This window comes from Amblyraja radiata, chromosome 6 (genome assembly GCF_010909765.2).
Source record: "Amblyraja radiata isolate CabotCenter1 chromosome 6, sAmbRad1.1.pri, whole genome shotgun sequence".
NCBI classification, from domain to species: domain Eukaryota; kingdom Metazoa; phylum Chordata; class Chondrichthyes; order Rajiformes; family Rajidae; genus Amblyraja; species Amblyraja radiata.
Window position 1 is genome coordinate 88,756,645 of NC_045961.1, and position 23,356 is coordinate 88,780,000.

Sequence of the window (23,356 nt, forward strand, 5' to 3'; positions counted from 1 at the left end):
CCCATGCTCAGTCCCCTCAGTTCCTCCAGCAGGTTTGTTGCTCCAGACTCCAGCATCTATAGTCTCTCGTGTCTCCATTAAAACTAATGAATTCTTCAGTTTTCGGCAATGCATTCCTTTGGATTGAGAGAGTTAATGATGCTCGTGGGTTCTGTGTGTGCGTGTGTGGAGTCGCTGGGAGTTCCGGCCCCCTGACTGTCATTCATGCAGCATTGAACCAATCGACTCGGTGCCGCCTCCGGGAGGCGGCAACAAGAGTTTTGACTCCAGTCAGAGTAAGGGCTGTGAGGCTGGAGATTGAGAACTGCTCGCGTTCAGGACGGGACGCGCCAACCAGCTGCTAAAACATTCACCCCGCGTGTGTTCCCCTGGCACTAGATGGCTCGGTGCAATGCACTGGCTGCCCGTGTGGCACTGGCCCTGTGGATTACAGCCGGATGGAGCTGGGCTGGTCGCAAGCAAGAGGAATCGTTCGCCACGGACAGTGTTTCCAAAGCTAGATGTACATCGCGTTGTCTGAGCCTGCACATCACTCGTCTCTCAGCTTTGTTCAAGAACTTTCAGGTAGACCGGACATCCCCCTTCCTAACCCCACAGGTAGTCACACACACACATAAACACACACAGTCATTGTTGTGGCTCTTGGGAGCTTCGACACAGAGCGAAGTTCTGATGAGCTTTCGTTGTAAACAAGTAGCCCTGAGAGAGAGAGAGGTTTTATCAGGTGCTGAAGACAGGTTCAGCAGCGATCGGACATATCCTGCTGAACACAATCACTAGTCTGTTGCTTGAAATGAGTTTGGTTGATGCCGTCTCATTTCACCTGCTCGGTTGCCCAGAATTAGAACTGAACCGAATCAATGGGAACCTTGTTTCATTTATAAAACGCTATCATTACTTTTAGTGATTGGAAGTCGGATTGCAGTTTGTTCGTCATTGGGGAGATACCAAAGTTGATGTCTGTTTCTACATTTTTGGGTAAATATCTAGTCTAAGTAGAATTTATGAAAAGGGGGTTGAAGGGGTCTCGATCCGAAAAGTCACCTATTCCTTTTTTCCAGAGATGCTGCCTGTCGCGCTGCGTTACTCCAGCATTTCGTGTGTCTCTTCGTTGAATGGGTCTGTCAGATTAGGTGAACCGACAGGAATGCTCACTTGATTTTATTGGTACATTTTCGAGCAAAAAATCAGGGATTCATAGTGGATATATTCCGGAAATACTGCCAGGAACTCAATCAAATCTCATGCTACATTTTCTTCAATAGAAAGTAATTTGAAGTTATTAAAACCATATATTTCGTGGAATTGACATTTCTGTATCATATTATTCTGTCGCGATTGTATTTCGCAACCCAGGTTGAATTCAATTCGGAATGATCCCAGCTCTCGCATGTTGTCCAACCGTGCCTAGTATCTGCGTAGAGGCGCGTTCTGCTTTATTTTAGTCTGGTTGGGCACTGGGCTGCAGGAGGGGTAGTAGGCGCTAGTTAAAGTTACCTGTTTCAGCGACAGAAGTCGCAACAGTCGCCCTCGTCGGAGCGGCGGTTGGTTTAGAACAAGGTGGTAACTCGAAGCGTAGGGTGGGGGCTGGGGCATGGTGCGATTTTTAAATTACCTGAAGCCATCGGTTACCCCGAGTACATTCAGCTACCTGTATCTCGCACATGCCGCCAATAGAAATAGAAACAAAACACAAGAACTGCAGAGAATCACTGAGCGTGTCAGGCAGCACCTGCACATATAAAGGGGAGAAACATTTCAGGTAATAATACTGGCCTAAAACGACCATTTCAGATAATGATATCGCTGACGTTACAATACAAAAATGTAGGAACAATTTTATTTTTTACATCCCGGTTTGTGATTCTTAAACTTTTAACGCAGAAGTTTAGTTGTAAAAGGCAGCCAAAAAAAAGCGTATCGAAAACGGAGCCAAACTTGGACCCTGGCAAGAAATTAGCAAACAGTAACATCTATTTTAACAACACATGTTCAATGAAAACTCGTAAATCCTCCCCTGTCCCAGCGCACCCACGTCATGTGAAATCTATGCACAGAAATCTAGGACTAATGAAACGGGCGCCGAAAATCTACAGCAGTGTGTGCCCCGTGGGACATCAACATTATTCACTCGGTTGCGATAAAGCAAGCATGCTTTGCATTACAGCTCCCAAAATGATTTTCCGCGGAATGCGGAAAATTGCAACGGCACATGCTTCTCCGTGTACAGTTACACGGAGAAGGATGAGCCGAAGAGACTTCTCGTCGCGGGCAACGTCTTGCTAGTTTTCTGGCAAGCTGCGTGGTAATTAACTTATTCCCTTGCATTTGAAACAAATAACTCCACTGTATTACTCGATGGAGAGAGAGAGAGAGGGAGGGGGGCGGGGTGAGGAAGAAAGAGAGAGAAAGATTATGGGAAGAAGGCAGGAGAATGAAGTTGAGAGGGAAAGGTCGATCAGCCATGAATGAAACAGAAACATAGAAAATAGGTGCATGAGTAGGCCATTCGGCCCTTCGACCATGCACCGCCAGTCAATATGATCATGGCTGATCATCCAACTCAGTATCCCATACCTGCCTTCTCTCCATACCCTCTGATCCCTTTAGCCACAAGGGCCACATCTAACTCCCTCTTAAATATAGCCAATGAACTGGCCTCAACTACCTTCTGTGGGAGAGAATTCCACAGATTCGCCACTCTTTGTGTAAAAAATGATTTTCTCATCTCGGTCCTAAAAGACTTCCCTCTTATCCTTAAACGGCGACCCCTAGTTCTGGACTTCCCCAACATCGGGAATAATCTTCCTGCATCTAGCCTGTCCAACCCCTTAAGAATTTTGTAAGTATTGTTGTGAATGGCGGAGTAAACTCGATGGGCCGAATGGGCTAAGTCTGCTGCTATGACTGACTTGTGGACATATCCCCATATCCTTGAATGCGTTTCGTTTGAAGGAGCGTCTCGACACGAAACGTCAACTATTTATTATCTCCAGAGATGCTGCCTGACCTGCTGAGTTGCTCCAGCATGTTGTGACTATCTTCAGCGTTTGGGTCTGCCTGACCACACCTGCATTGTTCCTCTCCTTTGAAAGTATCGTAATTTGTTAAACCTTTGTAATGAAAGCAGAAAATACTGGAAGCAGTCTGCAGGTCAGGTTGCATCGTTGCAAATAGAAACCGAGTCAATGTTTCAGGTCGAAGCCCCTTCGTCAGAATTTTTTTTGCTGGCGTCAAATGTCAGCAGTTCATGTCGTCGGCACCCAGTGAGGCTAGAAATAGGCTCCTACATTCGGTGTACATACAAAATAGGAGGAAGATAATTATTTGTCACTTTACTCGTTCTCCCTTGATCAAGTACTAACCTAAAACCAGGCAGACCGAGGAGAGTGGAGAGTGAGGAAATATGCACAGCAGGTCGGAGGGCAGTCACTCCAGCATGGGTGGGAGTGAACACCAAATGACTGGGCAGCTTTCAGTGATAGGGCCCAGCTAGAGGAAGGAAAGACAACAGGAGATGTCATTTGGGTGCGTTCCATGCCGCCTTTTCACATATAGACCACCCCAAGCTTTGCAGTAGATAGATCAAAGAGACTTGCTGAGATACGTGATTATTTTGAACAAATAGAGAGTTACTGTACATGCTTGATCAATGGTGTTTTTATCATTAATGTTTTATTATTATTATTAATGTTTAATGTTTTCTGACTCGTTCGTAACTGTCACTATGTCATGTTGTTACTTGTGGGCGGAGCACCAAGGCAAATTCCTTGTATGTGAATACTTGGCCAATAAACTTACTTACTTACTTAACGGTATCAAGAGATATAGGGAGAAAGCAGGAACGGGGTACTGATTTTGGATCATCAGCCACGATCATATTGAATGGCGGTGCTGGCTCGAAGGGCCGAAATGCCTACTCCTGCACCCATTTTCTATGTTACTAAATACTGTGGGTAAAATATTGATCGCGTGCTAACAGTTCCTGTCTAACAAAGATTAGTTCACGACAGATCTCCACAAACGACAACGCACGAGACTGCAGATACTGGAAACTTCAGCCACACACTAAGTGCTGGGGGACTCAGCGGGCCAGGCAGCATCTGGGGGGAGAATGGACCGGTAATGTTTCATAAGGTCATTCAGCGTGGAAACAGGCCATTCGGCTCAACTTGCCCACACCGACCAACATGTCCCATCTACACTAGTCCCACCTGCCCGTTTGGCCCATATTCCTCTAAACCTATCCTATCCATATACGCGTCTAAATGTTTCTTAAACGTTGAGATAGAATCTGCCTCAACTACCTCCATACTCCAGCTCGTTCCCTACACCCACCACCTTTTGTGTGGAAAAAGTTACCCCCCAGATTCCTATTAAATCTTTCACCCTGCACCTTAAACCTATGTCCTCTGGTTCTCGATTCGTGTCGGGATCCTTCAGTGACTCGCTGACGTCCTCCGGCACTTTATATTTTCATCTGCATTAATATTGCCAGGCGCCCTCCAACCAAGTTAAACGTGGCCGGGGCAACTCGCACAGTGGTCCTGGTTTCAAACAACCTTCGGAAGGGGGGGGGGGGGTCGGACATTTCAGCTCAAGAACCTTTAGAAGTATGATCTTAGATTGAACTGTGGCTGTTTAAGGTCCAGCGCGGACATTAACCTGCTCACCGCGAGCACAAGTTTATCCGGCAGCCAGACCACCAAGTGTTAGCTCAACAACTGGCGAACGCCTTCAGCTGATTGAATGCAGCCGTTGGGCTCAGCCGCTCAAGGTTCACTGGTACTGGTTCACTGGTAAACTGATTCCCTCCGACCTTGTATCCCCGCCTCTTCTCTGCACCTACCATCAAAGATCATACCATCGCGTTCCTCAACTCTCCCGCCCACCAATTCGCAATTCCCACCCCATACCTCATCTTCTTCATTTCTAAAGAGCGACAGACGTGTAGTTTTGAACGGACGCGAAACTGTGCGAGATGTTCGCGAGTTATGTCATTTAAACTGTGGACGAAACCCTTCACCTGAATAAACAATACGGGTCAATACCACAGGTTTCTTGCGTAAGTTTACCAGTCGAAAGAAGCATTCTCCCACACTGATATACTGTGTCGGCTTGAACGAATATCAGGTGGAGCTCAGGCCCGATGGAGTAGAGATAACTGGGGAAGATAGATGAAGGGAAGGGGTGGGGAGGAAATCGAAAAATGTTTAAGAAGGGTGAGCTCTGATGCCTTTCTGATGGGGAATGGAGGTACAACGGCACTGGACATCCATGGTAATTATTTTTTTTAACATAGACATTAGGTCTGGTGGCAATAGACAATAGGTGCAGGAGTAGGCCATTCGGCCCTTCGAGCCAGCACCGCCATTCAATGTGATCATGGCTGATCATCCCCAATCAGTACCCCGTTCCTGACTTCTCCCCATATCCCCTGACTCCGCTATTTTTAAGAGCCCTATCTAGCTCTCTTGAAAGCATCCAGAGAACCTGCCTCCACTGCCCTCTGAGGCAGAGAACGGTGGTCTAGGTCTGGTGGCATATCATTATGATGCAGTGGGGGCCTAATAATTGGAGACTAATCAGGTGATGTAAGGTGAGGTGTATTTGAGGTGACCCAGATGAGGGTGGGAAGGAACAGGACAAGGGGGGTCAAGATGGAATTGAGATTTTGGACAGGAGAGGTCCTTGTCACATTTAGGAGAGCAAAGCCCGGAGCAGCAGGAGCGACTGAGAAAGGGCAGAAGGTATCGACACATGGCAAAGAGTACAGAGCATAGGGCACAGAGGGAAAACTGTTGGGTGAACCGTGAAGCAATGGATGGAGTGTTGGTACTTTAGATCCTGGCTGTGCTTTGGGAATTGGGAAGCCTGGAAATGAAACTAGAAGATACTTAGGACAAGATGGTTACGAGGGCAAGCATTGGGGAAGAGCAACAAGCTGTGGGTGGTGAGCCTGGATATCGATTGAGAACTTGATTGAAGAAAAGAAAAACAGCAGGAATCATAAATGGGGAGCAGTGAGAATGGGCCTCATCAGAAAGAGCAGGAGAAGTGGATGTAGTGTACCTGGACTTTCAGAAAGCATTTGATAAGGTCCCACATAGGAGATTAGTGGGCAAAATTAGAGCACTTGATCTTGGGGGTAGCCCCCCCCCCCCTCGGTCATGACTGACCATGGGTGATGATGCATCTTAGTTTGCAGGTGATGTGTGGTCGGATGCAAGCCCTGGCAATGTCATATGGAGGACAGGCTGTTGCCCATGCAGCACGTCCCCCCTATCCATGTCGCTGATCGAACCAAAGGAACAGCAGGGTTGTTACAGTTTGGCACCAGTGCCGTCGCAGGAGCTGTCAGAGCGAGGTTGTAGACAACGGCAAACTGCCTTCGGGGCTACGACTCCGGTTTTTCTTGAAGTTTACTCCAGGAGCCTTTTCCATGACTGGATATGGCCATAAGGTTTTAAATCAGAGTTTTCCCATTCCTAGATTCCCTCTTCTCAGGCTGACGAGCCCCATCTGCCCAAGACTCATGGGGGCGGGAGCGTCTACCTTCCCATGCAGGTCTATAGCACCTGCTCACTGTCCTTTTGGGAGTAGGATGCTGACATGGATAGAAAATTGGTTGGCAGAGAGGAAACAAAGACTAGGGATTAACGGGTCCCTTTCATAATGGCAGGCAGTGACCAGTGGGGCACCGCAAGGCTCGGTGCTGGGACTGCAGCTATTTACAATATATATTAATGATTTAGATGAAGTGATTAAAAGTAACATTAGCAAATTTTCAGATGACACAAAGCTAGGTGGCACTATGAACTGTGAGGAGGATGCTATGAGGATGCAGGGTGGCTTGGACAGGTTGGGTGAGTGGGCAGATGCATGGCAGATGAAGTTTAATGTGGATAAATGTGAGGTTATCTACTTTGGTGGCAAAAAACAGGTAGGCAAATCATTATCTAAATTGTGTCAAGTTGAGAAAAGGGACAGTATCACGGAATCTGGGGGACCTTGTTCATCAGTCACTGAAAGTTAGCATGCAGGTACAGCAGGCAGTGAAAAAAGTGAATGGGATGTTGGCCTTCATAACAAGAGGTGTTGAGTATAGGAGCAAAGAGGTCCTTCTGCAGTTGTACAGGGCCCTAGTGAGACCACACGTGGAGTGTTGCGTGCAGTTTTGGTCTCCAAATTTGAGGAAGGACATTCTTGCTATTGAGGGAGTGCAGTGTAGGTTCACAAGGATGGAGGGACTGTCATATGTTGATACAATGGAGCGGCAGGGCTTGTATACTCTGGAATTTAGAAGGGTGAGAGGAGATCTTATTGATAACATATAAGATCATTAAGGGTTTGGACACGCTAGTTGCAAGAAACATGTTCCCGATGTTGGGGGAGTCCAGAACCAGGGGCCATGTTTAAGAATAAGGGGTGAGCCATTTAGAATGCAGATGAGGAAAAATGTTTTCTGTGGAATTCCCTGCCTCAGTGGAGACCGGTTTTCTGGATGCTTTCAAGAGAGAGTTAGATAGAGCTCTTAAAGATAGCGGAGTCAAGGGATATGGGGAGAAGGCAGGAACTGGGTACTGATTGTGGATGATCAGCCATGATCACATTGAATGGCAGTGTTGACTCGGAGGGCCAAATGGCCTACTCCTGCACCCATTGTCTATTGTCTATTCTTCAAGATAGGCATATTTTGAGGACATTTCACAGCGGACCAACAAAATGGAGACAAAAGAGATTACAGATGCTGAACTCCAGCAACAAACAAAGTACTGGAAAACTCAATGGATCAGGCAGCATCTGGTGAGGGAAATGGACAGATGAAGTTTTGGTTCAAGACCTTTCCGAATGAGGGAGCCACCCATTTAATATAGAGATGAGATTTTTTTTCCCCCTATCAGGGTGGTGTCAGTTTTTAAACTCCATTCCCCAAAGGACGGTCTGAACAGAGTTTATTTATTAAGAATTATTCTTAAAGCAGAGGTATATTGATACTTGACAAGCAAGTGGGTGAAAGGCTATCCTGGACTTGAATAGAGAGTTGAACATAATCAGATCAGCTATGATCTTACAGAATGGCAGGGCTGAATTTGATGAGTGGCATAATTCTGCACAGAATCCATTTCTATGTATAGTTAATTTATTCATTTCCAGACATATGAATTATGAGTTATAAGTATAGAGGGAGAGATGAACATACAGAAATCAACACACAGGGAGTTTTTTTAGCATAGAATCCATCATATAAAATCTCTTGTGTTGATTATGTCTCTTCAGGTGGTATTGTATTATATCTGCTCAGTCCAACAGTGGTCTGAGTGCATTTGCCTTCTGTGTTTTATTTTCCTGAAGAGGGAGCTAGATTGCGATTGTAACATTCAACAGCTTATCTAAAAAAAAACCAGACTAAGCACTAGAACTGTGATTCGTGTTAGGCTAGTTATTTACTTATAAATTTAATGAGTAACAGCATCAAGCAAACACACAGTGCATTGCTTGTTAGCAGAAGGGATGGAAAAGTGACTACAATGGTTTATGTAGACAAAACACTGGTTAGCTGGGAACATCACTGTTATAATACTGTTCAAATGGAAAACAAATATTTCACATGTTCAAGATAAAGTAGATACTAGTCACAGTTAGTTATGTGCAAATAATAAATTCCAGTCTTTTACATTCAAAATCTTGATACAAAATATTATGATAGAAAAACTTGAAAGCATGCACCACCAGATTAGGAACAGCTTCTTCCCCGCTGTTATCAAACTACTGAATGGTCTTCGCCTAACCTAAAGGTGTAGTCATGATCTTCCAACCAACCTCATTATGGCCCTTGAACTTTTAAAAAATCTGCACTTTCTCTGTTGCTCTAACACTGTAACACCACATTCTGCACTCTGGCAGTTTTCTCTCTGTACTGCCTCTTGTGCTTATGTATGGTTCGAGTGTACTCATGCATAGTATGATTTGACTCGATAGCAAAAAACAGTGTTTCACTCAATATCAGTACGCGTGACAATAATAATTCAGTACCAATCCAAAAACCATATGGCTTTTTTCTCAAATGCACACTACACTTATTCTCTTGAATAAAAGGTCAGCAATAAAAATGCAAAATTGACTTAGGGATTGAAAACATATTGTTTTTGGACAAAAGGTACGCAGTAGAATTACCCAGGTTTTAGTACTAGGAAATGTTGCTTTTGATGTACATTTAGAAATGGTACGGAATTTTCATTTTCCTTAGCCAATTTTGCATTTTTATCGTTGACCTTTCATTCAATGAGCTTCCACTGTGCCCAGAAGGTCAAATGTGGGATGATTTAACAAAGTTATTACAGGGAAAAAAAGCAAGAGATGCATTTAAATGGCACTGTGTACTACACCCTAGGATAACTCTTCTGCTATTTTACAAGTTGAGTTATAGAATCCTTTGCTTCAATCCAAAAAAAGGGAAGGGGAATTAGGGGGCAACATGGCTTTGATTTGTCATCTCATCTAAAAAACGCACTTCTGGCAATGCTGTGTTTTCTGTGCATCTAAATGGGTATGAGCACAGTTGACAAAATACTGAACTATTAAGTAGTGAGAGTGGTAGTAATAGACACAGGCAGGTGGATGCAATGGCAAACACATGGCAGATGAAATTCAGCAAGAAGTATATGGTATTTTGGTGCAAAAAAAATCATTTATTATATTCCTCCAAAATGTGAACAGCTACATCAGGGTGACCTTATAGAGGTGTGTAAAATCACAAGGGCCATAAATAGGATGAATGCACGCAGCATTTTTCCCAGGGTTGAGGAGTCATAGAGTGATGACAGTGTGAAAACAGGCCCTTCGGCCCAACTTGCCACACCAGGTAACATGTCCCAGCTACTGTACACTAGTACCACCTGCCTGCTTTTGGTCTATATCTCTCCTAACCTGTTCTATCCATGTACCTGTCCAACCGTTTCTTAAATGTTGGGATAGTCCCAGCCTCAACTACCTCTTCTGGTAGATTGTTCCATACACCCACCACCCTTTGTATAAAGAGTTACCCCTCAGATTCCTATTAAATCTTTTCCCCTTCACCTTAAACCTATGTCCTCTGATCCACTGTTCACCTACTGTGACGTGCATCTATCCGACCGATTCCTCTCATGATTTTATACACCTCAACCTCGTGCACTCCAAGGAATAGAGGCCCAGACTACTCAACCTCTTATTCCAACTGTTAAAATGTGGATTAGGAATATGACGGACATAGCACGCCTTGAAGAAATGAGACCCCGACTAATAGATAAATATGACCAATTCTTAAGGAGTTGGTCCCCTTTTATCGACTTTTTGGAATCATGTGATGCAGCCGTACCATAAAGATTACTCATTTCAGGTCGTGGATAGATTTACATCTCCGAATAAAGATTTGAAAATTTCTCTTTTAAGGGTCTTTTGCTCCTATTTCTACTTTCCACTTTTTCTTTTCTTATACACACACTTCACGTTTTTCTATTTTCTACTATCTATTTTTCCTCTTTTTCTCTTCTCCAATTTTTTTTTTTCCCTTCTTCTTGTCTTTCTTATTTTCTTTTCAAAAACATAAAACTAGAGGTTGTACATAGAATGTATAATTACGTTATGACATAGTTGGCACCTAAAATTAAGTCCCACTGTATTGTTTTGTATTGTACTAACTTCTAATAAAATAAACAACAAAAAAAACAACAACAAAAAAACAGAATCAGGAATAGTGGCCACGGGTTTAAGGTGAGGGGAGTAAGGATCAATAGGAATGTGAGGAGCAACATTTTCACAGGAGGATAGTTTGAAGAAGGTTCTCGACCTGAAATGCCACCCATTCCTTCTTTCCAGAGATGTTGCCTGTCCCACTAAGTTACACCAGCATTTTGTGTCTATCTTCGATGTAAACCAGCATCTGCAATTCCATCCTACACAGGGTATATATATATCTATTATACACACACCAGTGACGTGCGGTGAGGTCAATGGCTGGGGAGGCACTGGCTTCTACCCCATCCTAACTTAGTTGTGTGTGTGTGTTAGTTGTGTGTGTGTTAGTTGTCTATGCGCGATGTGTCTGGGAGGAAAGGAGAGGAGGGAAGGGAGGGAGGGAAGTAGAGAAAGGAGGGAGGGAAGGAGAGAAAGAAGGGAGGGAAGGAGAGAAGGGAAAAGAGAGCGAGGAAGGAGGGGGGGAAGGAGAGAAGGGAGGGAGGGATGAAGGGAAGGGAGGGAGGGAAGGGAAGGAGAGAAGGGAGGGAGAGGGCCGGCGGTGGGAGTGGATGCCGGGGTCCCGAGCCGAGAGTAGATTACTCCAGCATGGGGCCCAATTGGGAGCTCTCAGCGGCCCAGAGCCTCCGAATTGGCTGCTACAAATCAACGCATCAACCCACCAGTCCACACCGCCCGCAGCTGGAAAGTCAGCGCCGCCAGCGGTGGAATCCAGTACTGCGCCGCCGCTGCTGAAGCTAGCTAACGTGGAGGGAGAGTGAGGTAGCGTCAATTACGTGGGCTGAGCCTACGTAATTGACTCTCGCTCTTCCTCCACTGGGCTCAAGACACGCCCCTCAGTGATGCAGATGGGATCGCTGCCTCCCCTGCTGCTTTTTCATTGCATTATTATGATGAGACCAGCGAGCCTAAATTTAATATATTTATATGTGAAATAAGTTACCTCGACTATGGAAGGTGAGGACATGAAGGACACGTTACATTGGTGACATACATAGAGATAGTAACAGGCACACGCTTATTGCCCGCACTCCATACAGTTTCTGAGGGGTTGCGCAATCAGAGGGGAGGCTCAGCTTGCCGCTGCCTCACCTCTCATTTCTCCCTGTATTTACAGCGGAGCTGCGCATATTTGGTGATTTTGACTATAAAAAATTATTGGATTCATATAGAAATGACATTTATAACACAGATCAGTGAAAAATCTTTATATTTATTTTATTTTATTATTATTTTTCTTTACGTTTCTTAACAGCTATTTTCATTGGGAGTGTGACAGATGAGGCTCTGCCTCCCCTGCCTCCTCTGACTGCACGTCCCTGACACACACACACACACACACACACACACGGAATGAGATGCCAGAGGAAGTGGGATATGGGTAAAATGTGAAGCATGTTAATTGGCATGGACAGATTGGGCCAAAGGACCTATTTTCCTGCTGTATGACTCTATGACAATTGAACACGTTGTATTGAACCAACACATTATTATTTGAATTGGAACATTGTTTAGTGTTGGTAATAAAGGCATATCGTATGTATGGGTCAGAATCCCTGTCAAAGATATAAAATGAACAGCTTGTTTTGATATACAGTGAAATGCTTTGTCATGAATTCCATTGTTCGTGTAAATGGAATATATAATAAAAATAATAGTCATATTTTTAAATTAATTTTCAAGAAAGCAATGATTTTGTAATAATTTGAACACTGGCTCTGAATGAATGAATGAATGATACTTTCTTCTAGAGAATGGTATTGATTTATTTTTGACAAATTATTTGAACAATAGAATTTATCTTTGAGTGAATTATAGGGTCTTTATCATTCATCAAACAAAAGCCAATATCACATGTGTGATGACCTATTGCCCTCTTGTTGCGGTAGGTTGTAAAAGTCCTTAGGTTGTAAGAGACATTTTAAATTAGATACCTTAAGGTTACCAATCGCCCCTAATGGTCATTGAACCTATTCACTCTCATTTTGAGAAATGATTTTTTAAGTCCCCAAGCACAGATCCTTCAAGGAATAGCTGTTAATTTACAAGATGGGATAAATAAAACTTGAATTGAAACATCTCCTAATTCCCTAATGTGTGATTTGTAATAAATAGAACGTACCCCTCAACTCATATTGTTTTCTTTTGCTGACCTCCAACATCCTGTGCTCCATTTGAAATGTTGGTCATTGTGTGGAATGCTGATTATGACTGCAAGAAATAGGCGTGTAAATTAATTATTTTATTGGAAAATAAGAATTGATTTTTAATGCACACCAAATGGGCAAGAGACTTATTTAGTTACACACAGAGCTTTCTCCCTTTATAATTATATCTGTTGCAACAGGAAAGAACACTTTCCTTATTTGGACACGGACACACACACACACACACACACACACACACACACACACACACACACACACACACACACACACACACACACACACACACACACACACACACACACACACACACACACACACACACACACACACACACACACACACACACACACACACACACACACCCTTGCCTTTCGCTTTGTTCATATTCTCCCTTCATATTTCTATATTTTAAAATGTGACCTCTCTCTTTCTGCCAGAAACAGAGCATATTTTGAATTTTCTGCCACTGTTTTAGTTTCTAGTCACGTGATTTGAATGCTTGGAGAGATCTTGCCCTGTTCCAGATCCTGCAACTGACAATACAACTTTGGGCATGGGGCTGGTAATTTATCGGGCTAAACAAAGTTGGAAGCAAACAGCAATTAGAGATTGCGGTCCTTAGATTTGTGTGGGTCCTTTCAGTAGGAAGTCATCAACAGTAGAGTGGTATTTGTGGCAATCCCTCTTTCTATTTTTGTGCGAAAATGTTTGTGGTGCAACACTCCCTAATTACAGGGGCTCTTTAAGAGGCCTGGAATAATGATTCACTGTTCCTTCATGAAATCTTCAGCGCATCCCTGATTTATGAATAATTCAGAACTCTGCTATGAAGCCCTTTTTGTTTAAAAGTGGTACAGAAGTTGAACCAGAAAACTGTCAGCAATGCTTGGGGCTGGAAGGTGCCGTGCAAGCTGTTGTACTCACACTGCTGTACTTTAAATAGTGGATCTGGTGGCTTATTGTAAATACTTCAAGGCTCTTCACATTTTATTATAGCAAATGCCTTACCACAGTAAAAACAGCACGGCTGAATCATATCAGAGAAATTAATTCGTATAATAGTATGGGACCTAATTTGTGAATGAACGCCATATAAACATGAAAGTACATAGGGACATAAAAAGAAAGACATGTCTGGTGATTGATAAATGGCTACTTAAATGAGATTACTACTAATTAAATTATGGTCATTTATATAGCTCTTTCTCTAACATTGGAGTGCCAAGGGTATTAATGTCAATTAATTAATATTGTAAAATGAATTGCGAACAAGAGGAAAATGGAACTGACAGCTCACAAAACTTAATGGATTAACAAGGTAATCAGAAGATTGTTGGTTAGCTGTTCTAAATTGCTTCTTAGATTCTATTAGCCCTTGCCATTTTTTACATGCAGTCCTGCACATTCTTCCACATCTTGGCAATCTCATTGTGTTGAAATCATGTCCCTTCACATCATTTTCCAGTGACTATTCTTTCTCAAGAAATTAATGTTGAGAGTTTTCAACCCTTCAGATAATCTATAGGTGTTTTAAGTCAACATTTTTGCGCCACATATATTTCAGATCTTGATTCACTCTGCTCCTTGTTGTTGCTCTTTTTAGCTTTGGTAGCATCTGGGAGAATGGGTATCTGATATAGAGTCACAAAATCATAGAAAGTCACAAAGTGCTGGAGTATCTCCAGAGCTGTGATCTGACCAGCTGAGTCACTCCAGTGCTTTGTAAACCAGCGTCGGCAGTTCCTTGTTTCTACATGTTTCCACATAATCACAGAGTTTTACAGCACAGAAACGGCTCACCACATCCTTGCTGATGCCTTCCTAATTCTCTACATATACGTTCATATTCTTCCATGTCTATTTGAAATTATTTCAAAATACATTGATTCTTCCTTCCTTTCCATTTTTCTCATATTTTCCCTGAAAGAGGCTATTCTGCCCATTATGCTGGCTCTCAGAACACACGTATTAGTTCTTCCTCAATACTGTATCTCCCTACACCCTGTTCTCTCTTACTTGCCCATTCCCTGTTTAATTACCTGTTAATTCTTGATTCTCTTGGCCCTCCTACATAGAAGCAATTCATTACAGTCAAGCAACCCACCAGCATATTTCTAGAAGAAAACAGGAGCATCCAAGGGAAACAGACCTGGCTACAGAACATACAAACTCCACACAGACAGTGTTGTATAGAAACATATACAATTCTTAAGGGGTTGGACAGGCTCAATGCAGGAAAAATGTTTCTGATTTTAGGGGAGTCCAGAACCAGGGTTCACCGTTTAAGAATAAGGGGTAGGCCATTTAGGACTGAGATGAGGAGAATCTTTTTTACCCAGAGAGTTGTGAATCTGTGGAATTCTCTGCCACAGAAGACAGTGGAGGCCAATTCATTGGATGTTTTCAAGTGAGAGTTAGATATAGCTCTTAGGGCTAATGGAATCAAGGGATATGTGGAAAAAGCAGGAAGGTAGTACTGATTTTGGATGATATTGCAAGGATCATATTGAATGGCAGTGCTGGCTCAATGGGCCGAATGGCCTACTCCTGCACCTATTTTCTATGTCTGGTTCAAACCACTGAACCACTACCTGCTGCACCAATGTGTTGCCTTCCACTTCATCGGCAGTTTATTGCGATTGAGGAAGACTTGCTTCTACTCTGTGTCTGTGGATTCTGCGCCGACTAATGAGACCAGTATGTGAATCACAAACTTCACCACATATGGGGAGGAAGGCACCTGATGGAATGGCTGGATGTAGTTTATGAGCTGGTGCACTCCTCTGCTGCTCATAGTTTAGTTTATCATTATTGTCATGTGTACCTAGGTGCAGAGAAAAGCTTTTTTTATTGAAAGACCTATTTTACCTCATTGTTTTAATCTTAAATTTTGACTTCAATTGATGATGCGTAGAAATGTAAACCTTGTGTTTTCCCTATTGTGTGCACTTGCTTTACATTTCGTGATCTGGCTCGATGAGCATCTGTACATGTGTAAAGTGGAATGTGTAAGCCTGTCATATGGCACAGCAGATTGGATTTCTGTTTTTAGCTAAGTCTGCAACACTTTTTTTCCCCCTCTGAAATAGCAGCTCGTTGTCATTATCCCTCGTCACATCAAGTACAGTATGTGTTATGTTTCTTATCTCCAGGAGAGGAGGGAAGGTGATGCATTCCTACTCCTGTGGGAAACCTGGGTGTCCAGAGCGCCTCATTCCTCCCTTCTGAAAGCAGCAGGAAACCAACTGGCTAGCTTGTAGTCAGCTGCACAAATATATTGTGCCTTTCAGCAGTAAATGAGATCCTGATGAGAAACCGAGTGTGCAGAGGTGAGGTTTATGCTCTGCAGTGTACTCAAACTGTGTTGTTATCACTTCCCTGTTGACTAGTCACTAGATATCTAATGCAAATGTAAATGCTTTTACAAATTGAATTGCAATGAACGACAGATATGAACAGCAATTTATATAGAATTGTGACAATGTTACTTTCAATAATTATTTTACTTCAATCTAATAAATCCTTACCTTCACCTTGCATCTTATTTAAACAAAGACAATTTGTTAACTTTGTTAACTATGATGTGACTGTTTTCAGTTGCCATAGTATACTTCAGACTTTTTTGCTGTTGTAATAATATTAACCATATAACCATATAACAATTACAGCACAGAAACAGGCCATCTCGGCCCTTCTAGTTTGTGCCGAACACTTATTCTCACCTAGTCCCATCTACCTGCACTCAGACCATAACCCTCCATTCCTTTCCCGTCCATATACCTATCCAATTTATTTTTAAATGATAAAATCGAATCTGCCTCCACCACTTCCACTGGAGGCTCATTCCACACAGCCACCACTCTCTGAGTAAAGATGTTCCCCCTCGTGTTACCCCTAAACTTCTGTCCCTTAATTCTCAAGTCATGTCCTCTTGTTTGAATCTTCCCTACTCTCAATGGGAAAAGCTTATCCTCGTCAACTCTGTCTATCCCTCTCGTCATTTTAAAGACCTCTATCAAGTCCCCCCTTAACCTTCTGCGCTCCAAAGAATGAAGACCTAACTTGTTCAACCTTTCTCTGTAACTTAGTTGCTGAAACCCAGGCAACATTCTAGTAAATCTCCTCTGTACTCTCTCTATTTTGTTAACATCCTTCCTGTAATTAGGCGACCATTATGATGAGATGCCACCAAAATTAAAGCAAAACTTTCAACACAACATTCATATATGAACTCTCTCCCAAATATCAGGGAAAATCTGTGGGCACAGTAAAGCATTTCCATCCTTGTCTTCATCTGTCCCATGATTTTGGCAAGAAACGTTGTCTAATTAATTTATTTGGTTTATTATTGTCATGTGGTCCGGGATACAGTGAAAAGCTTTTGTTTACATTCTTTCCTGTCAAGGAAAAGACTCTACATGAATATCATCAAGCCGTTCAGCGTGCAAAGATAAGGGATAAAGGGTTAACTCAAGAAGGACCATACTGGACCTTGTATTGGGAAACCTGCCTGGCCACGTGTTGCAGTGGAAGAAGAATTTGGAGATAGTGACCACAAGCAGGAGCTGATTAGATGGCTTTGTTTATTGTCATGTGTACTGCAGTACAGTTAAAGGCTTTTTGATTGTATGCTATTCAGTCAGTGGGAAGACTATACATGATTACAATCAAGCCGTCCTCAGTGTACAGATACAGGATAAATGTTTTGTGCAAGGAAAAGTCTGATTAAAGATAGTCAAAGGGTCTCCAATGAGGTGGATGGTAGGTCCAGACCGCTCTCTAGTTGGTATTAGGATGGTTCAGTTGCCTGATGGGAAGTTCCTGTATCTGGAGGTGTGCATTTTCACACTTCTGTACTTCGTACCTGATGGGAAAGGAGTGAAGAGGGAGTGTCCGGGGTGAGACTCGTCCTTGATTCTGCTGGCGCCCTTGCCAAGGCAGCGTGAAATGTAGATGGAGGCAATGGAAAAGAAGTTGGTTTGCATGATGGTCTGGGCTGCGTCCACAATTCACTGCAATTTCTTGTGATCTTGGTTGGAGCTGTTCCCAACCGATTCTGTGATGCATCCCGATAAAATGCTTTTTACTGCGCATCTGCAGAAGTTGGTAAGAGTTGCTAGGGATATGCCCAACTTCATAAACCTTAGAGGCATTGGTGTGCTTTCTTGGCCATTGCTATAATATGGCTGGCCAAGGACAAGCTGCTGGTGATATTTACTCCTATGTACTTGAGGCTTTCAACTATCTCTACTTCGGCGCCGTTAATGTATACAATGGGTATGTGTACCGCTTCCCTTCTTGAAGTCGCTCACAATCTCCTTTGCCTTGCTGACATTGAGGGAAAGGTTGTTGTCTTGGCACCAGGTTACGAGATTCTCAATCTCCATCCTGTACTCCGTCTCATTTGATATCTGGCCCACTACGGTGGTGTTATCTGCAAATTAGTAAATTGAGTTTGTACATGGATGCACAGTCGTGGTTGTATAAGGAGTTAACAGGGGGCTGAGAACGCATCCTTGGGCACATGAGTGTTGAGGATTATCATTGAGGATGATCAGTTACCAATCTTCACTGATTCTGTTGGTCAGGAAGTCGAGGATCCAGTTGCACAGGTGAATGGTGACTCCAAGTTCCATGAGGTTGGAGATGAGCTTGGATGGGATAATGTTATGGAGAGCAGTAGTCTATATAGTCTATGAACAGAAGTCTGACATAGGTGTCTGTCTTATCCAGTAGTATTCCAGGGATGAGTGCAGGGCCAGGGAGATGGCATCAGCCTGTTGTGGCGGTAGGCAAACTGCAGTGTGTCAAGGTTGTTTGGTAGATTGGACCTATTTTTCTATGTTTCTAATACATTCTATAACCAGCCTTTCAAAGCACTTCATGATGGTGAATATCAAGGTCACTGGACAGTAGTCATGTAGGCATCTTGGTTTTTTTTGGCACCGGCATGATAGTGGTCTTCTTGAAGAAGGTGGGTTCCTCAGAACAGAAGTTAAAATGGCCATGAACACCCCCGCTAGTTGGTTCGCGTAGTTCCTGAGGATGCAGCCAAGGACTCTGTCCAGGACAGTTGCTTTCCGTGGGGTCACCCTCAGAAAGGCTGATTTAACTTCTGTAACAGTGACCCCTGGGAAGAGGCACACATGAGATGGATGGCCTTCTGCTCAAAACGAGTGTAGAATGCATTGTTCATCAGGTAGGGCCGCACTATCAACAGCGATGTTGCCTGACCCTTTTGTACCAGTTATAGTATCCAGACCTTGCCACAGTGACACCTGCAGGTGCCCGAATGAATATACTGGGACTCCTCCCGGTATTGTCTTTTGGCATTCTTGATGGATTTGCGAAGATCATAGTGAGCTTTCGTGTACCACTCGGGATCACTTCACTTGTATACAGCGGTCTTGGCCTTCACCTGGGAATGTACCTCAGGGTTCATTCATGGTTTTTGGTTGGGATTGTCTTCTTCGGCACACACTCCTCTACGCCCTTGTTGATGAAGCCAATCACGGCAGTGGTGTACTCATTCAGGTTAGCTGCAGAATCCCTCAATATGGACCAGTCCACTGACTTGAAGCAGTTGTGTAGCATGTCATCCGTGTATGCAGACCAGCATTGAACAACTTTCGGTATCGGATCTTCCTGCTTCAGTTTTGGTTTATAGGCAAGGAGTAGAAGCACAGCTAGGTAATCAGATTTCCAGAAATGTGGTAAAAGGCATTTTTTAATGGATGTGTAGCAGTGGTCGAGGGTGTTCTGGCCCCTGGTCAGACAAGAGACATGCTGGTAGTACTTTGGTAGTGTGCCCCTGAGGTTGGCTAAGATAGGCCCATCTGGCTTTAAGTTCATTCAGCTTGTTTCCATAGATTGTACATTAGCCAGTAGTATTGTAGGGAGAGGGGTCCATATGGAATAAAATGATAATTTTAAAGCTAATTTCATTTGTTACCCTTATGATTCATCAGAAAAAAAAAGATGCTGGGTTGGATTTGAACCCAGTCTCGGAGGTGAAAAGTACAAGTTCCCCAGTCTCTTTCAAGTTTATTAAATAGGATTCTGCAGAGACATTAAAAGAATCATCTGTTAACTGCATTGTATTGCTAATGCAGTTTTCACAATCTACTTACATTGCAGAAGTATCAATTGTGGTAACAATGCTTAAAAATATATTTGGAAAAAATACACAACTCTATAGCATGGTTAACATTATCTTATTGATGTAAAAATAGTTAAAACAAAAAGGAAAAAACAAACCATTTGCAAGTAAACCATACATCAACATCAATTGAGTATTTGTATCAGAATGTAAATACCCATAGTTTCTATTTAAAGTCTTCTATACTTAATACCAAAGATATGATGTTGAACTAAACACATATTTTTTCAAGAAAATTGTACCAAAAGCTTTTGAGTCTAGAATTTGATTTTATTTTCTCTGTGCATAGGAGGTTGGCATTGTTTAAGCTGTTTAAAATGCTATCGACGAGACTTGGCATGATATCCACTGGACTTAGATACGGCTAGACCCTGTGGAAATTATATTCACAAGTCTATACATTAATTAAAGATCTGTTGAATCCATTCAGAAGTGCACTGTTGTCTAGACAGCCGCACGTATAAAATTCTTTACTTCCCAAAAAGAATGGAAGTTTGAGTCATTGACATGACTAAGGTTGAACAGGAGCTGAGTCATAAAATACTTAATGCTATCTCTAGTACTTCCCACTGTTGTGGTGGTGTTAATGGAGACCCCATTTCCATTCAAAGCACCTTTTCTTTTCAACATGACAAATATTAGTTTGATGAGAACATCTACTCCTTTTGTTCTCTGTTCACTCCATAGTGTTTACCAAATACACACGATCAGATAAAGAAGTATTTTGCTTGCTGAAGGATGTTCTAATTGAGAGCTGTATGTGTATTTGAAATTATCTCTTTAAATTTGGCTGATCCATTGTTTAAAATAAAATTAGAATTATGTTACCACAAATTTTATGGGATTATAATTTTGACTCAATAATTTCTGTAGAGTTTACTTTTATGCCAAGGACTTTGAAGAATCCTTAGGAAATATTCCACTTGGCATAGATCAGTTTGGACAGTAAAAAGTGTCCCTTTTGAGAATTGCTGAGTCCTTAAACAAGTACATTTCTTCTTGGCTCTTAAAGCACAATTTTTGATTTGTAATGCTAACCAAATTTTAAAAGCATTTCGCATAAACACAATTCTGTTTTTAGAAACATAGAAACATAGAACATAGAAATTAGGTGCAGGAGTAGGCCATTCGGCCCTTCGAGCCTGCACCGCCATTCAATATGATCATGGCTGATCATCCAACTCAGTATCCCGTACCTGCCTTCTCTCCATACCCTCTGATCCCCTTAGCCACAAGGGCCACATCTAACTCCCTCTTAAATATAGCCAATGAACTGGCCTCGACTACCCTCTGTGGCAGGGAGTTCCAGAGATTCACCACTCTCTGTGTGAAAAAAGTTCTTCTCATCTCGGTTTTAAAGGATTTCCCCCTTATCCTTAAGCTGTGACCCCTTGTCCTGGACTTCCCCAACATCGGGAGCAATCTTCCTGCATCTAGCCTGTCCAACCCCTTAAGAATTTTGTAAGTTTCTATAAGATCCCCTCTCAATCTCCTAAATTCTAGAGAGTATAAACCAAGTCTATCCATTCTTTCTTCATAAGACAGTCCTGACATCCCAGGAATCAGTCTGGTGAACCTTCTCTGCACTCCCTCTATGGCAATAATGTCCTTCCTCAGATTTGGAGACCAAAACTGTACGCAATACTCCAGGTGTGGTCTCACCAAGACCCTGTACAACTGCAGTAGAACGTCCCTGCTCCTATACTCAAATCCTTTTGCTATGAAAGCTAACATACCATTCGCTTTCTTCACTGCCTGCTGCACCTGCATGCCCACTTTCAATGACTGGTGTACCATGACACCCAGGTCTCGCTGCATCTCCCCTTTTCCTAGTCGGCCACCATTTAGATAATAGTCTGCTTTCCTGTTTTTGCCACCAAAATGGAGAACCTCACATTTATCCACATTATACTGCATCTGCCAAACATTTGCCCACTCACCCAGCCTATCCAAGTCACCTTGCAGTCTCCTAGCATCCTCCTCACAGCTAACACTGCCCCCCAGCTTAGTGTCATCCGCAAACTTGGAGATATTGCCTTCAATTCCCTCATCCAGATCATTAATATCATTAATATTTTAATTGCTCGTTTCTTAACAATCAGGATATAGAATCATAGAAACATAGAAAATAGGTGCAGGAGTAGGCCATTCGGCCCTTCGAGCCTGCACCGCCATGCAATATGATCATGGTTGATCATCCAACTCAGTATCCTGTACCTGCTTTCTCTCCATACCCCCTGATCCCTTTAGCCACAAGGGCCACATCTAACTCCCTCTTAAATATAGCCAATGAACTGGCCTCAACTACATTCTGTGGCAGAGAATTCCAGAGAATCATCACTCTCTGTGTTATCAAGTGTTATTTGGATCCACAATAATATTCATAAGAATTTTTTGGATTTAGTCAACTGAAATATATATATTTTTCACATTTTGGATCCACGAAGTGCAGCTGTTCTAATTATCTAATGTTAGAAAGCTACAAACAGCAGAAGTGTGTGCTTAATACTCTTCTCAATTATGTGACTCTTGCTGGATGTCATATTGACTTCAGTGCCTCAGTGCTTCAGTGCCTCAGGCTGGACAATGGAACAATTATTAGTTTCTCACTCCTCTGGTTCCCATCCAGTGACCCCACTCCTAAGACTGTGTGTGATTTTGAGTGAGGCCAAGATTATGCTCAGTAATGATACTCTCCACAGCCAGCCTCGCCAGCTGACCTACTGTGTGACATGTTAGAAGATCTCCAGAACAGGTTCCCAGTAAAAGTGGGAGGGGAGAGGAATAATTAGAAAAAATAAAAAAAAGAGATTATAAATTAAGAAAATTAAAATGAGATTATTACTATTTTGCTGAGCATTGATCTAGAACTGTTTTGTTTGTAGACCTTATAGAAACCAATATAGAGTGGCAGAGCAATAAAATATGAACTAAAGTATGTAAGAAGGTTCCCGATCCGAAATATCACCTATTTTTTCTCCCGAGATGCTGCCTGACCTGTTGAGTTATTCCAGCACTTTGTGTCTATCTTTATGTATGTGAACATGCGATTATTTCACACTGCTGTACTTTCCTCAAACAAAGAGAGAGCAGCAAATTTACAGGCATTTATAAATGGTATTGGCTAGTCGTGAATTCATCGAATGCAATAGTACTCATCAAGAGAGCAGTTCCAAAAAATTTGACTTAATACTTCGTAAATCTTGAGATATTAAGGTACATTTCTCCAACCTGCATTAACTCCAAAGAAATGTCATTTTGTGTATGGAGTTGTCTGTTTCAAGCTAATTAG

At 42.6% G+C, this 23,356-nt stretch overlaps 1 protein-coding gene across 4 annotated transcripts in view; it reads left to right on the forward strand.

Moving 5' to 3' along the window:
• Positions 1-270: 270 nt before the first annotated feature.
• anos1 (anosmin 1) overlaps positions 271-23,356 on the forward strand; it is a 183,852-nt gene continuing 160,766 nt past the window's right edge. For 3 of the 4 annotated variants that reach the window (XM_033023158.1, XM_033023159.1, XM_033023160.1), the window contains exon 1: positions 271-564. In XM_033023158.1, coding sequence (XP_032879049.1) covers positions 379-564 — 186 coding nt within the window. In that variant the 5' untranslated portion in view covers positions 271-378. The remainder of the gene's footprint in view (positions 565-23,356) is intronic. The other variant, XM_033023161.1, reaches the window with a different exon arrangement.